Source organism: Grammomys surdaster, unplaced genomic scaffold, assembly GCF_004785775.1.
Source record: "Grammomys surdaster isolate TR1022 unplaced genomic scaffold, NIH_TR_1.0 233, whole genome shotgun sequence".
Lineage (NCBI taxonomy): Eukaryota > Metazoa > Chordata > Mammalia > Rodentia > Muridae > Grammomys > Grammomys surdaster.
In genome coordinates, this window is record NW_021604678.1 from 732815 (window position 1) to 751835 (window position 19021).

At 41.8% G+C, this 19021-nt stretch overlaps 1 protein-coding gene across 4 annotated transcripts in view; it reads left to right on the top strand.

Annotated features, from left to right (window-relative positions):
- Klhl8 (kelch like family member 8) overlaps nt 1-16809 on the top strand; it is a 42973-nt gene extending 26164 nt beyond the window's left edge. For all 4 annotated transcript variants that reach the window (XM_028773689.1, XM_028773690.1, XM_028773688.1 and 1 more), the window contains 8 exons: nt 1837-2385; nt 3694-3880; nt 7022-7165; nt 8502-8613; nt 11751-11919; nt 12117-12276; nt 15118-15319; nt 16382-16809. In XM_028773689.1, coding sequence (XP_028629522.1) covers nt 1837-2385; nt 3694-3880; nt 7022-7165; nt 8502-8613; nt 11751-11919; nt 12117-12276; nt 15118-15319; nt 16382-16505 — 1647 coding nt within the window. In that variant the 3' untranslated portion in view covers nt 16506-16809. The remainder of the gene's footprint in view (nt 1-1836; nt 2386-3693; nt 3881-7021; nt 7166-8501; nt 8614-11750; nt 11920-12116; nt 12277-15117; nt 15320-16381) is intronic.
- The last annotated feature ends 2212 nt before the right edge of the window (nt 16810-19021 follow it).

The window sequence follows — 19021 nt, forward strand, 5'->3', positions numbered from 1 at the left end:
GTACAGCTACTGTAACCATACTGTAGAGAGATTGCAAAGGTTTCAGAAACATGAAAAATAATTACATACTTAAAACAACTTCTCTTTTTAACTTGCATAAACATTTTTGAAGCACACATATTAGCAAGTTGGTAGTCAAATTGGGAGTAAACACTTTCACCGTGTTTGCTGGGTATATCAGACTTGGTAACAACTGTTTTTGTAGGTCAGTAGAAAGCTATCTTCTAAGAACTGACAGTAAATGAGATTATGACTGTTTCCTTTCAACAGTTGAGTACTTCACCTCCTTTGTTAGAGTTGTCAGCTCATAGGTCTGATGCTGAGTCAGCAGTAGAGGTGAGAGCTGTGCCCTCAGTCCTCTCCCCATGTTGCCATGGTGACAGAAAAGCTCTGTCCAGAAGCCTTTGTTTTGTTGTGTTTTGATCCATAGTGGCCAATTTTAACTATTTCAATTTTTTTTTAAGAAAGAAATAATTTTGACAGTGACAGTATTTTACTAATATTGACATGAATTTTTTCTTATGATCCTGAATTATTCATATGTTTGTTCATTAATCTAACAAAAATGTAAACAAGAAATTTTACTAGTATTGAGGACACATAGATGTGTTGTATGTATCATACATATATATTTCATCATACTTATTTCTATGACTAAATCATACAGTTATTTTGTAGTTTATATGTTTTTTATTCAGTTTGAAGTACCAAGTTTATATATTTCTAATTTCTGACTTTCTTTGGTAACTGATAGTTATGTACCAAAACGGAAAATGCAGAAATAAACTTTACAGAATATGTTGTAATATGTAACTTCAAAGAAGAGTTGGTATAGTAAAAGGCCATATATAGTGGCCCAAAGATCTTTAGACCTTAGAATGGATAGTTACTCCAAAAGAGGACATTTTGGGTTGGGAAGGCTTGGCTACATTTTAAGTTGTTTTTTATTTTTAATCAAGAAATTGAAATAGAGTTAGAAAGACAGTGTTTTATTATAATCTACATGAAAATAATTAGCTGTCCTTCTTAGTTACTGTTCTATTGCTCTGAAGAGATACTATAACCAAGCAACTTATGAAAGAGTTTATTAGGGCTTACAGTATCAGAGGCTGAGTCCATGACAATTGTGGCAGACAGACAGGCAGGCAGTACTGCTGGAGCAGTAGCTGGGAGCACACATGAAGAGAGAGCTAGCTGGGAATGAGTAGCATGGGCTTTGAGACCTCAGAGTCTGCCTGGAGTGCCAAGCCTCCTCCAACTAGGTCACACCTCCTAATCCTTCCCAACAAACCGAAATGGGAACAAAATATTCAAATATGTTAGATACGGGGGCCATTCGCATTCACATCACCACTCTGGCTATTGATTTTTATTCCCTGGGTGGGAAGTTAGTATTAAAATAGTGATTCTCTGGAAGTTGCGTGACTCTTCTGTGTGGTTCTAGTATGTAATAGTTTTGCCATCTTTTCTTTTTTTGGGGTGGGGGTGCAGGGGGCTTTGGAATTGGACTTTGAGCCCCACACATGCAAGGCAAACCCACTACCATTAAGCAACAGTCCCAGCCTTCAGACAGTTGTTAAGATGTTATTTTTAGCCTGCTTTAAAATGTTTACTATTTCATGACACGATCTTCAAATATGAGGTAATATAGAAAATTATAGTTCAGTGTGGCTAATTTAGGAGATGAAAATTATCTGACTTTGAGAAACTGGTCTAGATTGAAAACTAAGTAGCCAAAGGATTTCAGCATTCACGTGAGTTCATTGTCTAGAGCATTGTCTGTAGCACGTGTTCTCTGATATGCAACCAACTCAGTGTGTGTGTTGATTTGGACAGGTTGGCTCAAAGCTGATCTCTTGTCACAAACTGGTCTTGGCTTGTGTGATCCCCTACTTCAGAGCCATGTTTCTTTCCGAAATGTCTGAAGCCAAGCAGGCGCTAATTGAGATCCGAGACTTCGACGGTGATGCCGTGGAGGACTTGGTGAAGTTTGTCTACTCTTCACGGCTCACTTTGACAGTGGACAATGTCCAGCCTCTGCTGTATGCAGCATGTATTCTGCAGGTTGAACTGGTGGCCAGAGCTTGTTGTGAGTACATGAAGTTGCATTTTCATCCCTCTAACTGCCTGGCAGTTCGAGCCTTTGCAGAGAGCCACAACCGGATAGACCTGATGGACATGGCGGACCAGTATGCCTGTGAGCACTTTACTGAGGTGGTGGAGTGTGAAGACTTTGTGAGCGTGTCCCCGCAGCACCTCCACAAGCTCCTCTCCTCCAGCGACCTCAACATTGACAGCGAAAAGCAGGTCTACAGTGCCGCCATCAAGTGGCTTCTCGCCAATCCGCAGCATCATCCTAAATGGCTGGACGAGACACTTGCACAGGTAGGACTCAGGTAGGATTGTGTGTGTGCCATTGCTGCGTGGTGATGTCACTTGTCTGAAGGGGTGTAAAACTTGGGAGTTAAGTCTTCACGGCCTGGGCAATTTCTACACTAATGATACATCTGATCATTACGTAAAAAGCTTAAATATTTAAAATATTCATATGAGGTAGATAGTGTTTCTGTTAGTTGAAAATGGCTCTAGGAAAACAGCCATTTATAACTTATTGCATAATAGAGTTTCCAAGTTTTAATAAATCACTTTTCTAATGACAGTATAGTTATTCCTAATGACTGTAGACCTCCTCTGGAAAGAACCACATGGTATAACCTTGCATGTTAACATTTATTTTTAACCTCAGAAATGTGTTTGTTATGATTGTCTGTTAACTGTTGTCAGAGTGGGTACCTTGGATAAGGAACTAGGAAACAGGCCTTCTGGGGTCTGCACCCTGTGTTCCCCTTCCTTCCTGTTTCCTCCTGTCTTCCCTCCTTCCTCTTCCTCTTTTTTAGGTACTGAGAAGTGATGCTCCTCAGAGAGCAGGAGCTCCGTTTACTCACTTTCTGAAATGAAAACGTTTTCTGATTGGTCAGAGCATTGGATGGGTAGGGTGTACTTGAGTGGCTAGAATGCTTGTCTGCCACACATAAAGCCCAGGGACAGATCGGCAGCATAGCGTTAGCCAGGCATGGTGACACGTGCCTGCAATTGCAACACTTAGGGATAAAGGTTGGTCAGAGTTGGAAAGCATCCTTAGCTACATAGCAAGTTGAGACCAAAATAAAAATCTGTCTCAAAACAAAGTAAAACAACTAAAAACATGGGATACTTAACCCAGTTTGTTGTTATTTGCACACAGGGTCTATCCCAGACTAGCCTGATACTCCATAACTCAGGCTGGCCCCAAGTTTTCGAGCCTTACATATTAGCCTTTCAGATTCTGGGCTTACAGACATGAGTCACTATGCTCAGTTATGCCCAAATTTAATAAAATAATTTAATAGTGTTATTAAGATCTTCACATATTAAGAACAAGTTACTTATATTTTTGCTCAAGTGTGAGATTGTAATTGGATTTTTAAAGCAAGAGAGTAACAATTTTCAACTTCTAATTTATTTCACGTGTAGCACTTTTTTTTGTTTGGTAATGTTTTTATGAGGCTAGGCCTTGAACCAGGGGCTTTGCATGTGAAGGACAAAGGACCTCCCAGGAAGGCATAGCCATAGTCCTGAGATACAAGAGTCAGGGAGTATCTATTCTCTTACTATTTCTTACTATTTTTGTGTTACAACTGTTCATGATCTTAGGTCCGTCTGCCATTATTGCCGGTTGATTTTCTTATGGGTGTCGTGGCGAAAGAACAGATTGTCAAGCAGAATCTTAAATGCAGAGATCTGTTGGATGAAGCAAGAAATTATCACCTTCATTTGAGCAGTAAACCAGTTCCTGACTTTGAATATACAGTTCGGACTACCCCAAGGAAGCATACTGCTGGTAATGTAGTCACTTTATCAACTCCCCAGAAAGGCTATTTGGCATATCTGAGGGCTGTTGGTTATATATGCCCAAATGTAATAGTCAGACAATTAGTGTCTGATTATCTTAAGGTAATAACTGGTCAGTAGGTGTATGTGTGTATTCATGATTCCTAATGTGCATCATTTAGTATTAATAATACCAATTTTGGGGTAGTTTTGATGTTTGGTTTTATAAGAATCTCACTGTAGCCCAGGATGTCCTCAAACTTATGGTCCAACCTCTGCCTCCTGAATGCTCGATGATAGTCATGTGCCATGTACCTGACTTCAGTAAGCCAATTTTTAAAAAAGGAATACAAGTCCTACAAAATCTGAAGCAATAGCTTTCTTTCGAGCTCTCCCTGATTCTTTAGGCAGAATTGGTGTTGTTGGTGCCTTTCGAGTACTGTATTGGAATTTGTTAGTATGTTGCTTTACAATCTGTGTATTGACATGTCTTGAGCTTGACATGTTCCTCAGAAATGACTGTAGATCTTTAAAGCTTGTATTTATAGTGCCAAGCATTCAGCTTGATACACATTACCTCTTTCAATATTTGTCATTGTGTTTTACTAAATCAAAAGAAAACCATAAACCATACCTAACATTTGTATGAAGGGCTGTTAAGCTCTTAGAATTGAAGACTCTTACATTTAAGGAGATTGTAGCTTCTCATTGAGCAATACTATTTTGGACTTGTATTTCTCCAAAAAAATAGTTCATGTTCAAGCGTGTGTGTGTGTGTGTGTGTGTGTGTGTGTGTATACACTTGAGTATAGCCATGTGCGTGTTCTCTTTAGATGGGTTCTCATGTAACTCAGGCTAACCTTGAAGTCCCCATGTAACAAGTGTCCTGGAAATCCCCGTGTAACGCAGGGTGACCTTGAACCCATGATCTTTCTGTCTCCCCCTCCCAAGTGCTGGGATTCAAGTATGTACCGTGCCTGCATAGCTTTTATTTCTGTATATGGGGAACAAGGGAAGATGAGCAAGAGGAATCCAGTATAGAGGTTTCCTCTACATTGTTACCAAGGAGCACTGTGCTGGGCAGCTGACAGCCACAGAAGGCTTGCTTGAGTATGAGCAAGTACGTCTGCTTCTGAGGATGTTCTTCTAAACAGTTCGCCACGAGAAAGACTATCACTTAATCCTTTTTATGTTAGTAAATAGAATTACAGGTTTTAATCACAGCCATGCAGCACTTTCAGCTATGCCTTTAATCCCAACATTTGTTTTTAGGCAGAGGCAGGTGGGTTTTATCTTGTGAGTTTGATGCTAGCCTAGTCTACATGGCCACTTCCAGGCCAACCTTGTTGTTTTTTTTTAATTTTTTCTGTTACAGAATTCTGTTTTTGTGAATCCTGTCTCATGAATTTGAAATGTTTAATTAAATTCTTTTTTTTTTTTTTGGTTTTTTGAGACAGGGTTTCTCTGTGTAGCCCTGGCTGTCCTGGAACTCACTCTGTAGACAAGGCTGGCCTCGAACTCAGAAATCCACCTGCCTCTGCCTCCCAAGTGCTGGGATTAAAGGCGTGCGGCACCACCACCCGGCTTAATTAAATTCTTTAAGTTCACTATTTTTTCTGCTTGTTTGTTTGTGGTTGAGGATGGAACCCAGCACTTTGTGTATACCAGGCAAGTGTTCTTCAAACCCATATTTAAATTCCACATCTCAGCAGCCTAGATTCGTGCTTCGACATGCTAGACATTCATGTACCTGGTCTCACACAGTCATAAGAACTTATAGAGTAGGTTTTTTCCTGCTTCTTTTTTTTAAAAGATGTATTTTATGTGTGAGTACATTGTGGCTGTCTTCAGATACCCCAGAAGAGAGGATCTCATTACAGATGGTTGTGAGCCACTGTGTGGTTGTTGGAAATTGAACTTAGGACCTCTGGAAGAGCAATGAGTGCTCTAAACCACTGAGCCATCTCTCCAGCCCATAGAGTAGGTTTTAATAAAAGAGCCAGCCATTTATCACATAGATGTTTTTTCTCCATTTTAGGGAAGAAAAGACTAAGAGTTAGGCTAAAGTTGTCTAAACCAAACAGAAACAATAGAGAAAAAGATTTGCATGCTGATATTTTTGCCTCCCTTTTTGTTTTTTTTTTTTTCTTTCATAGCTTGTTTGAAGGTGACTTGTGTAGCATTCACTTAGAGAAAATATCTTCAAAGAATACAGGTACATTCTGGGATTCCGATTGTACCACTGCCAGTAATAAGATTGACCTTTGTTTAGTATAAACTTGACTGTGTGATCTTTTAGGACTCCTAACTTTTATCTTCTCTGACTTGAGGTTTTGAATTAATGGGAAGGGGAGTACAGGGAGACATCTGTTCCGTGGTCGCTCAGCACACATTAGATGCTGACTGTGCTGCAGGCTCTGGAATAGGTGTTAGAAATGCAGCCACACAGCCTGTGGACATGGTATTGTCTAAGGGAAAAGACAGACAAATTCTGCGGAGTACTGCAGGTGCTTTGCTGTGACCACCAAGTGTGGGGTGAAAAAGGTGGCCAAGATCGGGTCAGAAGCCTGTGTCTTCCAGCCTCAAGATTCCAGATTCATTCCAGAGGTAGTCAAGCTGACAACCAGGAATAGCCATCACAATACTGTGACACAGGTGGTTTAGCTCCCAGAGCTAAAGAGGGGAGGATGGGTGGATCATGAGAGCAAAGAGACCTGGATGTTCCAGATGCCAAAGTAAAGGGTTTTCCCAACAAGTGAACCATGTATCCAATGCTGGGCTTGTATTCAGTAGGGAAGCAATTAAGAGGTTGGTTGGTGTAGACAGCTTGGCTGTGGTGGAGACAGAGGTCTTCTATACAAATATGCTTGTTGTTTCTCCTAAATAAAAATTAAAAAAAAAAAGGTTTATTGATTGTGTTATGACTTAAGCCGGGACACTTGCAGTGAGTGAGATTTAAAAGGATAGGCAGCTGTTGACTCGGGTTCTTTGAAAAGTTCAACGGGGCAGAAAGGGAATTAGATTAGATTTCATAACTCAACCTCTTTTTAAAAACACATTACTCACAATTTGATAATCAGTTTTCACACTAATTAAGAATACAGTTTTAAAAGCTGTGATACTGATCTTGATCTTCTGACTTTACCTCTAGGTGTGCTGTTTTGTGTGGGTGGTCGAGGTGGGTCTGGTGACCCCTTTCGTAGTATTGAATGCTATTCTATCAACAAAAACAGCTGGTTCTTCGGACCAGAAATGAACAGCCGCAGACGACATGTGGGTGTAATCTCTGTGGAAGGTGGGTCTGCTGCCGCCAAATGTCATATCATAAAACTGATGTTTTCCTTAATAGCATGCACTTTGACATTTTCTTTCTATAACAGAGGCTAGATAACTTAGCATGTTGGTATATAAATTAAAAAATGAATGCCAAGGGAAAGTGAAATTCTTGTGGCGGGCATGGTGGCACATACTTATAATCCCAGCACTTGAAGACTGAGGATTTTAGTTCCAGGCCAGCCTGAGCTACATGACAAGACCCTGTTTCAAATCACCGAGGGCTAGAAGTGGGTCTCACAGGCAGATTTCATTTATGTATGAAATATCCTGGGATCAATTATAGTAAATATTTTAATTCTAAATCAGTTTTGGTTTTTATTAATATTTTTTTCTAGAGACAGTTTATAGCCCCTGTGTACCAGAGGCTGACCTTGAACTCCTGATCCTCCTGCTTCTGCCTCTCAAGAGCTAGGACTATAGGCATGCACCATATCCAGTTTATGCAGTACTGAGAGTTGACTCTAGCTTCCTGTGTGAGAGGCAAGAACTCTGCCAGCTCCTAAATTATTTTTTTTATATATTTTAAGAGATTTTTTTTTTTAATGTGTATGACTATTTGCCTGCATGTGCACCATGTGTGTACTTGGTTCAAGCTGAGGGCAGCAGAGGGCAGCAGATCTATTGGAACTGAAGTTCCAGACAGTTGCGAACCTCCACGTGACTGCTGTTGGGTCCTTTGAAAGAGCACCAAGCACCTTTAACTGCTTTGCTGTCTCCCCTGCCTCCATATTTCTAAAAAAAAAAAAAAAATCTTTCCTCTTATAAAACAAGGAAAAAGTGACTCTTAAAATCTTTCTAGCACTTTCTTCTATGGTTCTGAAATAATTTTTAGTAATGATTTAAAATCTCATTTCCGTAACTAGACAGTATAAGGAAATGCTGAGGATATACTTTGATGAGAGAATACAGTGTTCCTCACTTTCTGTATTTCTGTTTTATTCAGAAAAAGGCTGATCATTTTGTGTCAACAGTTTCAGTTTCTTTATAATTTGCTATTATCCTTTTTTCCATTTTATTGACCTATTTTGAAAGCAGAATTAATGATTTCATTTACTATTTAATAAAAAGTAAGACCCAAGAAGTCAGCATTTGAAAGCACTTAAATAGCTTTATGTACAGGCTTGTTTGGTGGAAGCTTCCACTGAGTTTCACTTACTACGTTGACATGAATTCAGTATTGAACAAAAACAATGTTAAAAGTTAATTTATTATGACATTCTAGTTATAAATTGTTTACATGTAAATAACATGAATATCACTCTTAGGAATCAGATAAAAGATGTCTTTGTTTGCAGGGAAAGTGTACGCAGTGGGCGGACATGATGGAAATGAACACCTAGGTAGCATGGAGATGTTTGACCCTCTCACTAATAAATGGATGATGAAGGCATCGATGAACACCAAGAGGTTGGTCAGCAGCAAATCCTCTGAACTGACAGTGTCGAGTAAAGAAGACAGAAACTGAAAAATCTTATGTTGAAGGGTTTCCAGCTTCTAGAAACTTAACTCTCCTCAAGCCCATTTTGTGAAAGCATCCAGATCAATGCTCTGTTATGATTTTTTATGTTTAAGAATGGCATCGTACGGGCACAGAGAGGGAGCTCTGGGGTTAGGATGTGTGCTGTTCCTCCAGAGGGTTCCGGTTCTGTTCCCACTCCCACACTGGGCAGCTACATCCCCTGTAACCCAGCTCCAGCTGATCCAACACCCTCTGTGGATTCTTCCAGCACCTGCACATACACGTGCGCACATTTTAAAAGTGGTCTCAGTGGCTCAGCGTTTGGCTCTGACCAAGTCTTGGTCACCACATTCCATAAAAAGCCACCTTGCTGCTCTTTTTGAAACTCTTTGTTTGAAATAACTTTAGATTTTTTTTTTCAAAAAAGTTGCAAATCTGATAGCACTCTGTTCACTTTGTTTATTTATTTAAATTCCTTTTTCATTCATTTTGTATGTGGTGAGAAGAGAGGTCAGGAACAACTTGCAGTAGTCAGTCTCTCCTTCCACCCCGCTCAGACTCAGGTTGTCAGGGTCAGTGGTGAGTGCCTGTACCTCTCCAGCTGCCTCACCAGCCCTTGGTAGTTTGCTCTGTTGTGTTGAGACAGGATCTCATGTCACCGTGGCAGGTCTCACACTTACTATCCAAACATCATAGAGTGACAGATATCAGGGATCCCCAGAAGAAAAGTGTATTGCCACCTCTGCTGGAGAGTCGCTGCTAGTGTCTCATAGGAAAAGGTCAGGGATGTGACAGAAATCCTCCACAGCTACAGAGCAGCCCTCTACAGCAAAGAATTACCTGGCTTGGACTGGTGCCATACCAAAGTAGAGAGTACACCTTGCCATGTGCCCTCCCCCCAAGCTCCTTGTGTGTTAACAGCTCAGGGTTACAGTCCTGTCAGAGATACAGACAGCCTCAGTACAGATGGTACTGCCAACTTCTGCAGTTTCTCTTTACAGATTGGATGGGTGGATGGATGGATGGGTGGATGGATGGATGGTCGATTAGATGGTCGGTTGGATGGTGGTTTTGTGTGTATGCATGCAAGTGCCTACTGAGGCCAGAGAGGGCATCAGATCCTATGGAGCGAGACTTACTGGTGTCTATGAGTGTGTTACCAGGAATTAAACCTCAATCCTCTGCAATAGCAGCAAGACCACTGAGCCATCTCCAGCCTCTCCTCACACATACTTAGGTTTTATATACCTCCTTTATTGGCTGTATAATTTGATACTGTATGAAGAGAAATTGTAACAGGTCTGACAATATTCCTGACTTTAGTGGAAACGCATGTTGTATTTCTCTTAACTATTATACTAATTATGACTAAGGCTTATTATTATCTTGTTAAGAAAATAGCTCTCTCAATTTCTATTTCTTTACTGATTTTAAGATTAGTGTTAATATATTGATTTTTATCTATAACAAATTGAACTATATTTTGATTGTTTTAGCTTGAGTAAAGAGAAGACTGTTGATTTCATGATTCAGTAAATTTTTATTAGTGATTTGAATAGTAACTTGCAACATCCTGAGATGAAAGAGCAACTAAAATCATGTCACCAAATCAGGACTCAGAAAGCAGGAGGTTTGGAGGTACAGCTCTGTATACAGTAGGTGCCTAAAATGCCAGAGGGCCTGAGCGGAATCTCCAGCACCTCAAAGTGACAGCCAGTAGCAGCAGCAACAACAAAAACAAGCAGACCCAACTATTTTGTCCACAAAACCCTTGAAAAGATGTCAAGCAAGTTCACATGTGAAAGCCTGAAGCATCAGTTATGCCAGGCTGTGGGGTGGGAGATCAGGTTTGCGGGTTTTGTGTAGAATAAATTAGTTGGTGTGTGACAGTACAGAGACATGGCTCTCAAAGGAAAGGAATAGAGTTTTCAGTACAGTCGTTACAGTCAGAGGAGTGAGGAGAGCTCAAGGGAGGCTACAGTCATACCGCTCTTCATGCTGTGCTGTGCACATGACTACAGCTGCACTGTTTACGCCGTGTGTTATGCCTGCTCGGTCAGCTTTAGACTTTTCCTTAGGCACATGCTTTGCAGTTAATGCAAGCTGTCTATACAGAGTTACATGTTTACAATCTGAAAATGAAGCATAGGCAGGGCTGCACAAGAGTTAAAGGATGTAAACACAGGAATGCTGGCCTAGGCTGCGTTAACAAAGGACTAGCGGGAGACAACAGGAAGGGAGGCACCGTGAGAACAGATGAACGTGGTGTGGCCACTGGACCAGGACTATCCATGCTCGCTAGTCAACAGAAGCTTAAGGAGACACGAGGCTGAGGCTTCCTTTCCCATTGTTACCAGGGAAATGGGAGGTGGGTTCTGAAGCAGCTGTAAGTGAAGACTCACCTCGGAGGACTAAGGCTACTGTAGCCGCTTTAGAATAGCTCACCTTTTGATGGATATAATCTGTCCCTTTCTGTTGCCCATATAACAATGAATTAACTTCAGTAGGGGCTAAGGCTTCCTTTCAAAGAAGAAAAAATCGATGTCCTCCAGAAATATAGCAGTGTACACAGAGCTTGTGATAGAAATGAGTGCTCTTTTTGTTTTAATGAAACCCTGAGTGAATGAACTCATGCGTTCAGAACTGAAGTTGGCTTCTTAAAACCATAGCAAACTGTTTTCTTATTAGCCTGTTAATTTCTCAACTATATAACTGCCTACTTACTAATTGAACACTTAGGATTTCTTTATTCTGTTTTGTTGGGTTTTGCATTCTTTTTCATTCTGAATTTAAAGCTCCTGAGTAGAGTTCATGCCTGGTAGATGCAAGACCCTGGGCTCAACCCTCACAAAAAAATAAAAGAGGAGATAAAAAGAGCTGACCCAAGTTTCCAGTAGCCAGTGTAGGCCTGTACCGTCAAGGGAGCGACCCAAACACCAGCTCAGAAACATTAACACTTGTCAAACTCTGGGTGCACGGCACATCCTTTGATGGTTATCCTCAGAAGTGCCTTGCATTGATAAAAAATGTCTTCTTTTTCCTGAAACAGACTCAGATACTAAAGTATGTTTAATTGTTTCTGTAGGCGAGGAATTGCCTTGGCCTCCTTAGGGGGCCCAATATATGCAATTGGAGGGTTAGATGACAATACGTGCTTCAGTGACGTGGAAAGATACGACATCGAGTCTGACCAGTGGAGTACAGTGGCGCCAATGAACACTCCCCGTGGAGGCGTCGGCTCTGTGGCTTTAATCGTAAGTTACACGGCCCCTTCCCATGGAGAGGCACCAGACACAGCCATGAGCAACACAGTGGTTCACGTCAGCAGCCGCAGCATTGACCGTACTCCAAATTGTTCATGAAATACTGGTTTTCCTACACTCTGCTCACCTATTAGGACCATGGACAAACCCATCTGAAATCTGTCGCATGTTTTGTTTTCTTCATGTAGAACCATGTTTACGCAGTGGGTGGCAACGATGGAGTAGCCTCCTTATCCAGTGTGGAAAGGTATCACCCGCACCTGGATAAGTGGATAGAAGTGAAGGAGATGGGTCAGCGAAGAGCCGGCAACGGGGTCAGTGAGCTTCACGGTTGTTTGTATGTTGTTGGTGAGTACATGCTCTCTCTAACTTAATATGTCAGGGCCCATGATGCCAGATGCCAGAAAGCAGCACAGTGACAACCCAGTATCACATTTAACCTTTAGCAGGATCAATCCTGAGATGTGCTTTTGAATTCTTAAAGTTGACATTAATGCTTGATTTAAATAATCATATTTAAAACTTCTGCCAGGTGTGGTGGCACATGCCTATAATCCGAGCACACAGGAGGCAGAAACAGGTGGGTCTCTGTGAGTCTGAGGTCATCCTGCTCTATATAGTAGATCCAGGACAGCCTGGGCTACATAGTGATACCCTGTCTCAAAAAATAAATCCAAAAAGCAAAGCTTAGATTGTATCTAAAGTAAGTAAACTTGCATTTAAACGAGATGCATATTTGTAAATGTAGAAACATAAATATCATTTGCTAAAACAAATCTTGAAAGGTCTAATGACTTGTTTTTTCTTTCATTTTATTTCAAAGCAAATTTTATTGACTACTTCAAGAAAACCAGTGACTTTTCCATATGATGTGTATATGTTAGTCTTTCTATAGTTTTTTGACCGAGTAAAGTTAGAGAACTTTTAGAGCTGTGCTGTCAGATCCTTAACATACGAAGGAGTAGCCTAGACGGCCACGGTGCTGGGCTGGAGGCAGCCAGGCTGCATATCATGGCAGCCCCTGCGTGGTGCAGCACTGCGCAGCCTCCAGGAGTGTGCTGCACCCTCTGGTGGGGCCTTACACGATTGTGAGCCTGGGACGGGAATGCGCAGCTCTCCGGATTGTCTCAGGAGTTAGAGACGGTGGATGTCCAACACAGGCGCCGATCTGTGGTAATTGTCTTTCCTCACAGAGAAGGAACTGCTGGGAGAGGTCATTGCACGTGTTATCTTTGAAGTGCATTGTTGGGGTTTTATTACTTACAGTTCTTGGTAGGAGAGTATGTTATTGGTATTATTGTTTAGATATTGGAAGTAGTAGCAACACTGACTCCTCCTGTGCTCTCATCTGGAAAAGAAAAGAACACGGCTTCCCCAGCCTCACTCGTGGCACAGGAGTTGGTTGTAGAGAGTCATGTCCCAGGACACGCTAGGGAAGTATGTGGGAACCAAAGTTCTTATAGTCTATGGCTGCAGCCTTTCACACCTCCAAACCACAGGCAGGTCACACTGTGTCACGTGTGTAACACTGTGGGCCCCAGGGGTGCCAGCATTGCAGCCATTTACCAAGCCTTTGGGCCTTTGTAGCTGAAACAGATGTGATAAAAAGGTCAACTCAGATTGAGCATTAAAACAACCCTCTCAGGAGCTGGGGACAGCTCAGGAGCAAAGCTTCTGCCTGGTGTGCAGGAGGCCCTGGCTTCAATCTCGAGCGCTGAAAGGTACAGCAAACAACCAACAACCTCCAACTTTCAAATCCTCCTTAAAGCAGGATGACAGCCACCTGCTTTTTTTCTGCCTTGATTCGTTTTTCATTGTTGAGGACTTACCCTAAACTAAGGCTTCTCGTGTGGTAGGCAAGTACTTTACTGTTGAGCTGTGTCCCCAGCACTAAATTCTTTCTTATTTTATAGGGAGAGAAAACACAACCAATAAAAATGAGTGCTGTAGAGAATGTGACTGCCAAAACCCAATCTTCCATGTAGCATGAGCAGGGACAGATTTACAGTGTGAGGGAGAGAATGGCACCTGATGAGACTGTGATAAGCATTTGCCAAAATTACTGAATTTTATTTTGTTTCAATTGCCATAATAAAATTAACCCCATTAGAAGATTTTTGCTTGTTTTTTTTTTTTTTAACTGACCTTATTTTTAAAGAAAAGCTCACAGTAGCAACATCTCTTCATCTCAGGAAAATGGGTGGAGTCACCAAAGACACTGCTTGTTCACTTAGAAACTGTCAGTAATTGTGCTGGCAATAACAGTTTTAAGACGAGCCCTGGGGCAGGAGCGATGGCTCAGCCATTAAGGGCTAGGCTCACAACCAAAACCATAAGAACCCTGGAAAGCCTGCGCCTCTGTTAGGCTGAGCCTCACAGTTTGCTGAAGTTTCGTTGTCAGCCTCCCTGCTACTTAGCACAGAGAGGGAAGCGGGTCCTGCGTCTCGGAATCTCAGGACAGAGTATGAAATGGCTGTTCTCTCCCCATAAATCCACCTTCTCTTTTACTTCAAGACTTTAAGGCCAGACATGGTGGTGTATACCCATAATCCCAGCACTGAGGAAGCTAAGGCAGGGATACACTTTGAAACCCCTTTTCAAAAACCAAGAGAAAAAAGATTCTTAAGCCTACTTTTAAAGTGCAATACTGATTAAAATAGAGATAAATTATAGAAAATTGTACTTGGTGGTAGTGAGGTGTTAAGGTAATTTTTTTCTCTAAATCATTCTAAAATAACTTTAAAAACTTGAGGGTTTGGTTTTGTTTGTCTTGTTTTGTTTGAGACGGGGTATTCTTTTATGTAGTCCTGTCCTGAAACTCACAGGCAAGCTAGCTTCAAACTGACGAAGATCCACAGGTCCTATCTCTGCCTCCCAAGTGCTGGGATTAAACGTGTGTACTGTCAGCCTGATGAAAGCTTTAGTTTTATAAGATGTTGAGTCGAGAGTTAGTTGTCAATGTTTATGAAATATGATGCCATGTTTATTTATTTATTTATTTTTTATTTTTTGGTTTTCTGAGACAGGGTTTCTCTTTATAGCCCAGGCTGTCCTGGAACTCACTCTGTAGACCGGGCTGGCCTCGAACTCAGAAATCTGCCTGCCTCTGCCTCCCAAGTGCTGGGATCAAAGGCATGAGTCACCACTATGTAGCATCTGGGACGCCATGTTTAAATATTGCTTTTATAGGTGGTTTTGACGATAATTCCCCTCTGAGTTCGGTGGAACGGTACGACCCTCGAAGCAACAAGTGGGATTATGTAGCAGCACTTACCACTCCCAGGGGCGGCGTGGGGATTGCAACAGTGATGGGCAAAATCTTTGCAGTTGGCGGCCACAATGGCAATGCATACTTGAACACAGTGGAGGCATTTGATCCCGTACTGAATAAGTAAGTATACTGCTTCTCGTTAGTGGAAGGCTTCACCTCACAGTAGTAAGGCCGAGTTCTTTATTATCCTTTACTCTCTCTCTCAGTAGATAGCTGAGACCATAGATAGAAGCAAACTTTACATCTATAGCTGGACTTTGCCTGTTTATACATGCCTGAGTTGCCTGCCATTGGGACTCTGTCATCCTCATTAGCCTTAACAGGAGAGGAGGTATCCAGTCCTACTGCAGCTTGCTGTGCCATGTCTGACTAATATCCATGGGAAGCCTGCCCTTTTCTGAAGAGAAAGGGAGGAGGAGTGAAAGGTGGGGCTGTGGGAAGGACTGGGAGGGGCACAGGGAAGGGAACTGCAGTCAGGTTGTAAAAATTAATTAATTAAAAAAAAGATAGGGCTGGAGAGACTGCTCAGTGGTTAAGAGCACTGACTGCTCTTCCAGAGGTCCTGAGTTCAATTCCCAGCAACCACATGTTGGCTCACAACCATCTGTAATGGGATCTGATGCCCTCTTCTGGTGTGTCTGAAGACAGCTACAGTGTATTTGTCACATATATAAAAAAAAAAAAAATCTGAAAAAAAAAAGATAAAGTTCAGTGCATGAAGTAGGCACCATAAAGGTTAGTAACTAACTAATAAACGAGAACAGTTAAACAGCATGCAGAAATAAAATTGCCACCATCGCTGCTCTTTCCGTTAGCACCATTGTTAGTAAAACAAAGGTTATTTGAGCAAAAGGACCCAATACTATGGCAGTTGGTCTAACTCTAAGCGACACACCAATCAGAGGCTATCCTAGTCGAGACAGAACAGCATAGCATCTAAAACTTAAGACATTTCTGGAAATTCTCATTTAATATTTTCAGACTGGCTCACTGTAGATAACTGAACCTGTGAAAAACAAACCAAGATAATGGAAAAATATTATGTTATTAATATAATATTTGAGGATGTCTTTTCTCCCTCTAGGAACTTGATGACTTTTAAAACTAGCCCCATAGTCCTGAGACTTGACTTTGGTTGGGACACCTGTGCTCTTTGGTGACAGTCTTGTCCTATCTTTCCAGGTGGGAGCTGGTCGGACCTGTGTCTCACTGCCGAGCTGGTGCCGGTGTGGCCGTGTGTGACTGTTTAACTAGCCAGATCCGAGACGTAGGCCATGGGTCCACAAATGTGGTTGACTGTATGTGATTAAGTCCCAGCAACTAGGACGAAATACCAGCTGATGGACAGAAAGACAACAGGCCTTTATACATGGCTCATTTGACTGTGACTACAGTGACTGTCTCTGAATGTCAGCTGTTGTAAGTACGTCTGTGGACTGATGGCTAGTTATAAAGTTAAGTGAGCTGTTTCCCTGCTTCAGCAAACAGTGGAGCAGGCCGGAAGCAGCCTATCTGTGAACCCATTCTTGTTCTGAGAGATGTTTCATATAGTGCCAAACCTTAAAATTGCTGTTTATTTTGATGAATGAAATATAATTTATTGAGTTTTATCTATTCTTTTTCCTGAAGAAACTTTTTCAGGCAGTAGATTGTTTTCCCCAGAGGAGAGATAGTCTGTCCTCGACATGAGAACTTGAGGCCTGCTCCCTTGAGCGTCATTCTACACAGTGCTGATGGATGGATGTCTTGCTTTTTGTCTCTAGATGGTGACTTTCAGTTCTTGGGTGTTTATGAAGTTGGGAAAATGTTTGTATGTTTCTGAAACATTCTTGAAACCGTATTAGTATCTGTAAGAAGGCTTTCGCTTCTGTTTGGAGTTTTAGAAGTACAGGATGCAGCTGTGCTGGCTTCCTTGCCAAGTGTACTGGCCGCCATACTTTTCCCATCTCATGAGAATTTCTTAGTGATGACCATGGATTACCGTTGGTGCAGTGCCCAGTGAACGAGACTGGCATTAGTGTACTGCCCAGTGAAATACTGAGAGGGATGGAGTACATGTCCATCTAGGGAGGGCAATGTGGACGTTCCTTTAACTTTGTTCTTTAGGTTAGTCATTGGATTTGAACCCAGGAGCCATTTTCTCTTTACTCTGTCATTTGTCACTGTCCTGGTTTTTCTAATTGTACAAAGCTGAATTTATTTATTATCAGGACATGAATGTATTTTTACAAATTCCTTTCTGTAATATAGTTTGATGATTAGTTCAAGTTTGTCATTAATAAAATACATTGTTGGTAAAAACAGAAAAAAATGGAAGCTACTAGTTCTTTCATTGTTTAATGTCCTCCAATGTATTTGTTGATACTTTATTGAATATTTCTACAAATAATCTAAAGCATAGCATATTGATAATCTTACTGTGACATAAGAGCTCTTCATTGTTTTCTTGTGTGTATGTGTGTGTTGTATACATGTGTGTGAGTCCATGTGCACACGTGTTCACATTCTTGTGGAGTTACAGGATTAACATCAAAGTTTCCCTAGACTGCTGTCCATCTTACTGAATTACTTACTGAATTACTCACTTGAACCCAGAGCTCATCTATACATCTAGTCTGAATAGGCAGCTTGCCCCAGAGATCCTTCCAGAGTCCTAGAGTTACAGGCAGCCTGCTTCACCTGCCTGGCATCACATGTGTGCTGGGGAACTTAACTCTGGCCCAGTGCCTACCAGACATATCAAATAATAACAGATTCAATGTTGGCATCTTCATGTTTCATGAAGCAAATTTGAAACTTCCCAAATTGGGCTATTCTTTCCTGTTGTTGTGTGTTTTATATGGATAGTGATCCATGGTCACCGTGGTCTCTCTTTCAAATGAGTGAGTTTAAATAGTCAGCAAGTGGGAATGAAAGGATCAATAGAAAGCAGCAGAAAGGCAGAAGAGCATCAGACCAAACTCCTACCCCATCCAGCAGAAAGCCCTGGAGAGGCCCTGGACACCCAGATGGTTGGCTGGAACAGCTGACTCATGAGGAGGGGCCCAGGCAGATGTCTTCTCCTGGGTAGGACTTGTCATTGGTTGTTCCCACCACAGGCATCTTTACATTGTGGGATAAGCAGTAGCCTAGTGAGTCTCTTGCATTAGGAAGGTCCCTGGAATGACTTCGCTCCGTGTTCAGGACCAGGCTCTGAACAGCGTCTCACTTGTTCTTGCTGCTATCACAGCATCTTCACTCACTTGGGGTCTGCTGCTTCCCCTTTCTCATGGGGCCAGGGAGCACAGGAGCAGCCTGTCCCTGGACAAGGAGTCTTGAAGACGCTCTGAGATAAACGTACTTGGCTCTGAAGCAGGAGTTGATGGCAACTTCACCTCCAGAGCCAGCTTCCTAGGGATGTTAAACCACTTACACAGGCTTGCTAGTATACTATGTACTGTGCAAGTCTGTGAGCAGGTTTAGCCAGACCAGTACTCTCTAGTCTAGCTGGCCGTATCTCAGCCAACCCTGAAAGCATGTAACCATAACACTTGGCCAACTCGCTCCATCCAGCTGAATGTGGAAAACGGCTTGAAGACTTCTTGTCTACCAGATGGCTGGCCACTTGTGGTTACTGGCATACATGCTGTGTTTATTGTCAGGGCTAAGGATCGTGATATCTTGTTTGATCATTAGTTTGGGTGTACTCCATTCTAATCTTTACTCGACAGCAGTTGTCTAACATGCCAAGTCCGAACCCTTATACTTGTGATGTATAAGTACTCACGGTGCACATGAGGTACTCAGAAAAGAATATGAAATGACGGGGATGGGGATGGTCAG